Source organism: Echinops telfairi, unplaced genomic scaffold, assembly GCF_000313985.2.
Source record: "Echinops telfairi isolate 266 unplaced genomic scaffold, ASM31398v2 ScPeMD7_7469;HRSCAF=8507_1, whole genome shotgun sequence".
Classification (NCBI taxonomy): domain Eukaryota; kingdom Metazoa; phylum Chordata; class Mammalia; order Afrosoricida; family Tenrecidae; genus Echinops; species Echinops telfairi.
The window spans coordinates 3,608,926-3,613,770 of NW_022111373.1; the positions used below are offsets into that span (position 1 = coordinate 3,608,926).

Genomic DNA, 4,845 nt, shown 5'->3' on the forward strand with positions numbered 1-4,845 from the left:
CGAACCACAGGTTAAGAACCACTGGGTTAGAGAGTAACCAGAGTGGCAGGGTGGTGTGTGTGTTGGTGGTGGTGGTGGGGGGAGGGGGTTCCTATGTACTGGATTCCCATGAAGACCCTTAAGGCAAGAGAAGCCAGGGGCTGGAGGGCCGTGAGTCTTCCTAGTGTTCCAGACACCTGAGCAAAGGGAAGCCACCAGCAGAGGTGTCCCTCTCCCTGCAGCTCCTGGGGGAGAGGTGTTGTTGGGACTTGGCAGAAGGCCTCGCTGAGCCAGGAAGCCAGAGAAGGGAACTCTTTGAATGGAGTGACTTTTCCCAGGAAAGATCCCAGTTGCTTAGAAAAAGGTGCCCTGCCCACAATCCCCCCCTTCTGGAGCGTTTCCAAGTTAGGTAGCATATTAAAACCTCAGAGTTCTAGAGGAAAGACACTTTTATAATGATTTTTAAAATACTATGTTTCCCAAACAAACTGAACAATAGAATGTGACTTTTGTTAACATCCTCCGGAACTAAAGTTCCCAGGAACCCTGTTCTAGGAAGCCATGCAGCAATGGGAACATTGGAGTTCTCCCCAGTGTCCTCCTGGTAGAGACCGCCCGCTAAGTGTTCACATCCCCCCATGAAGGGATAAACATGTGGGTGGATGGATGGATGGATGCATGGATAGATGGATGGATGCATGCATGGATGGATGCATGAATAGATGGATGGATGGTGGGTGGGTGGATAGATGGATGATGGATGGGTGGGTGGGTAGATAGATGGATGATGGATGGGTGGGTGGGTAGAAGAATGGATAGATGGATGGGGCATTGTGGTGTTTGGTTTGTTGTGTTTTTCCAGAAGACTCGTTACCAGCCTGGCATGAGGAATTCTGAGAACCTGACAGCCAATAATACTTTCAGCAAGCCCACCAGATATCAGGTAAGCACTCCTTTGCCAAGCCTGGCCAGTAGCCAGTTGTGTCTGGACATGGATCGGGTTGCATGGCTGGGTCCTTCTCCCCAGATAAAGCTTCATCCCTTCCATCCTTCAGTAAATACTTACTCAGCACCTGCTAAACGCCAGGAGCTGTGCTAGTTATTGGAGATGCAGACAGAGTCCCTGTCTTGGGGTGCCACCAGTCTGCCGAGGGAGACTGACAAGCAACAAACAAACAAACGCAGAGATAAAGCTATAGCTCCAACTTGACAAAAAGTGCCAAGAAGGAAACAATAAGCTGAAGAAGTAGAGAGAAAATAGAAATGCCGGCTTAGAGGCGGCTATCAAAGAACACGATTTCAAGGAGAGGGCAGGTAAGCTAAGCCCTCTGGAGGGGAGGCAGTCACGTGGAAATGAGGGGCATGGTACTCCAGGCAGAGGCAGGGCAACCGCAAAGGCCCCAGGAAGAAGCATAGCAGGGCCGGCCAGTCAGGAGCGACTGGAAGCCATTTAGCAGGGAGGGTTGTGGGAGCTGAGGTCAGGATGTGGATTTTATTCTAAATTTTCTACTAGGGCAGTGGGGGTGTTAATGGGAGGGGGCTTGTTTATGCACTATGAAGACCATGCTGGCTGCTATAATGAGAACAGCAGGGACAATAGTGGAAGCAGGGAGACGAGTGAGGAAGATGAGCCAATCTGCCCGGTGCAGGGAATGGTGGCTTGGATCCGGGAATGAGGAGGGCAGTCAGGAATGCAGAGAGATTCAATAGATGTGCAGGAGGCAGAGCCAACGTGACCTGCCAGTGCGGTGGACCCCCAGATGGCTGCCCTCAGCTTCTCGCCCACCCACTCCCCTCAAGTTGATTCTAACTCAGTAACCCCACCAGGCAGAGAATAACTGCCTCCATGGGTTTCCAAGACTGTAAATCTTCCAGGGTAGAAAATCTCATCTCGCTTCTGAGGAGCTTGTGGGAGGTTGGAACGGCTGACCTTTCAGCTAGCAGCCCAGCAGAGCCCACTCTGTCACCAGGGCTTCCGATAGTCACGTGCACTGGGGGATCAATAGGCCTGCGCCGCCAGGTGGGTATTCCAGGTGAACACGGGACGTAGACTGAGCCCCTGCAAGCTCGTGTTTCACAAGTAGAAGACGTGTTACACACGAAATCCTTACATTTTTGGAAATGAATGCCAAATCTCTGTACCCGTTGAAATCAGCCAGTGAGCCAGCGCTGAATGGGAACTTCCGATGGTTGAGAGAAAAGTACAAGTCCTTCGTGCCCTGCCTTTCCCTTCTGAGAATCCCGTGGGCCCAGGTGATGTGTCCATAGGGACACCTTCCCAAGGCAATTACAGACTGAGCATCTTTCAGACACGGCCTAATTGACTCTCAGTCTATGTTTCAGAAGCCAGCTGTGCCGTTGGGAGGATTTAATTGTACAATTAAGAAGTGGCTCATCCCTCAGAGCATTTAGAGTTTTATCAGCTGACACAGCTGAAAATTGGCAATGAGGGGAAAAAAATCTTGTATTTCACCACACACCAAACTGAGGCTGAGCAGTTGGACCAGCTTTGACCTTTTGTCACAAGCCAAGTCCTTCGGTGGGTGAAAGGATGTTAATTCCTCCGCTTCTCGGAGAGCAGGACAGATTGTGTGTCACTGAGAAGGCCCTCACAGCCAGACCCCAGTCGCTTCCGGGTTGTGCACAGAATTCGCTACTGAGATAAAGGGAGAGTGATTGTGTGCGAGGGTCCTGTACCCGGAGTGAATTACTTCTTCATGACCAAGACAGTGTGCAGCACAGACCCCGAGTGAGCCTGTGTCGGACTTCTGTCGTCAGTGGCTGAGTCCCTGCTGCCTGAAATCTTCCCGGAGAGTTTCCTGCTGTGATTGCAAAGACTTGGAGATTTGCAGCTTCAAGGCCCTGATGACCTGGGAAAGCTTGGGTCACTTTGTATTTTGTGGATCCATTGAGGCCACTTATTCAAATAGCCACGGAAAAGAAGAAAGAAAAAGGGGGCCAGTAGACATCAGAAATCACAGGCTGAGAGGGCAGCAAACGGGAAGGGGGTGGGGGTGGGGTCCTGGCAAATGCACGCCTGCCCTTTGCTCAGCCTGGGAGGTTCAGTGTTGGCCTCTTCTTGGGCCGTCGTCGTCTCATGTCAAAGTAGAATGAATCTTGAGTAAGGTGACCAGATTTAAAGTGGGACACCATTGACGGGGGCACGGTGGGGGGGGGGATTGATTAAAAATTTGGTCTGTATGGACCAAATAGATCGTTCCCTAGCTTGTCGTGCATTCTTTCCAAAAATCGGGGCTTTTTTAAAACGCCAAAAATTGGAACTGTCCCGCCAAAAGTGGGATGTCTAGTTACCTTAATCTTGAGATGACACTAAGGACCAGACTGGACTACTCTCGTCTGAAAGGTGTATGTAGCAGATAGGGAACTGAGGCTCAGTGGACAAGTGATGTGCCTGAAGTCATACATCTGGTTAAGCTCTGTCTGACTCAGTGTCCGGGCATCTCTTCAGTATCCATCTCCTGAGTGTCGCATCAGAGCCTGCCTTCCTGAGTGTGGGAGTCATGGGACGAGATCGGGCTGAGCCTTGCAAGCCTCAGGTGAGGGGGCAAGGGAAAGGCACATCTACTGTCACCTGGAAGCAAGAGGTGAAGCAGAGGATGGCCTGGGGTAAAAATTCAACACTCTTGTTTTCTTAAGCCCTCTGGTCCAAGTCGCATTTCTTTTCTCCCAGAACAATTCCGCAATGTCCAGTGGACACGGGGGTCCAGTTCACGCCCTCTCTTCCTTGCAGGCCCTGTCCAGAACCGGCATCTTCCTGAGTTCGGATGCTCCGGATCCTCCCATTGCCAGGCTCCTGAGGAAGTCCGTAGCATTCCCAATAAGACAAAAACACTGTTGTTCACACACGGGTTTTCAGCTTCTGTTTCCTTTTTGTCTCCTCATTAGATCTACTTGATTGGTTCAACTCCGTGCCTTAGGTGTTTGTTTGAAGCTCCTTGTCAGTCCGTGCGCTTGATTTAGGCATGCTGTTGTCAAGAAAACTCGCGCCCTCAGACTTCAGAGGCTCTCTGTGCTTTGCTTTTCTTAGATTCCAGAGTGTCTGAGCTGTTGTCTTTCACAAAATTAGTTCCTTTCATCTGCAACTTTTTTTGCGTGTGGTCTAATCTGGGCTGTTGTGGATGAGACGGCAATGAAACATTACCGTGATATTGGCGAGGTCGCGACAGCATGCCTCCTAGCAAAGGGGCCGGGTGCCTCTTCCAGGAGCCAGGGTGTCAAATAAGTGGGCTGTGCACAGACCCCATCTACGGACTCTCAGGGAGGGGCGTGTTATTCGTGTACAAACCAAACAAGCCATGTCCCATATAAACCCTAAATCAAGGCACTGTTCATCATCCACATGAGACCCCAATTTTATGATAGTCTCTTCTCCAAAATTCAAAAAATTGTTTTCTGTTTCATCTTCTACTTGGTTTTTACTGTAGAACTAAATGGAAAGATAGGTATTCTTGCAATCCTTATTAATTCTATTCTGACTTCTCATAAACCTCAGCTTAACACATGACGTATCCACTCTCTTCCAAACGTGCCTCAATTTCTGTGTCCCTAGGTGGCAACATTGCTTCCTTCTGGATTCCTCTTTGTTGGCCAACTTCAGTGTGCAGTCCGTGCCCTCTTCCCTGGTCTGCGTCCTTCACCCTCCTGCCTGCAGTTAGAGTTGCCTCTTCCATAGAAAGTCTTGGGAAATGCTTTGTGTTTTCTTCCCCACCAGCAGCAGCCAGTGGTCATCCTGGCCCCTTAGAGACCGGGCGGGAGCAAGGGCTATGCCTTCCTCACTGATTATTCTTATGCATCGAGCATCTCATTCCCATTTGCTCAAGTATTCGTTCTGTTGCCTGAACCACA

The 4,845-nt window shown here is 50.2% G+C and overlaps 1 protein-coding gene across 1 annotated transcript in view; it reads left to right on the forward strand.

The window, feature by feature from the left end:
- The window catches only part of TRPC7 (transient receptor potential cation channel subfamily C member 7), a 183,205-nt gene that overhangs the window by 172,439 nt on the left and 5,921 nt on the right, over positions 1-4,845 (forward strand). Inside the window, exons 9-10 of the mRNA XM_030888874.2 lie at positions 842-922; positions 4,550-4,622. Coding sequence (XP_030744734.2) covers positions 842-922; positions 4,550-4,622 — 154 coding nt within the window. The remainder of the gene's footprint in view (positions 1-841; positions 923-4,549; positions 4,623-4,845) is intronic.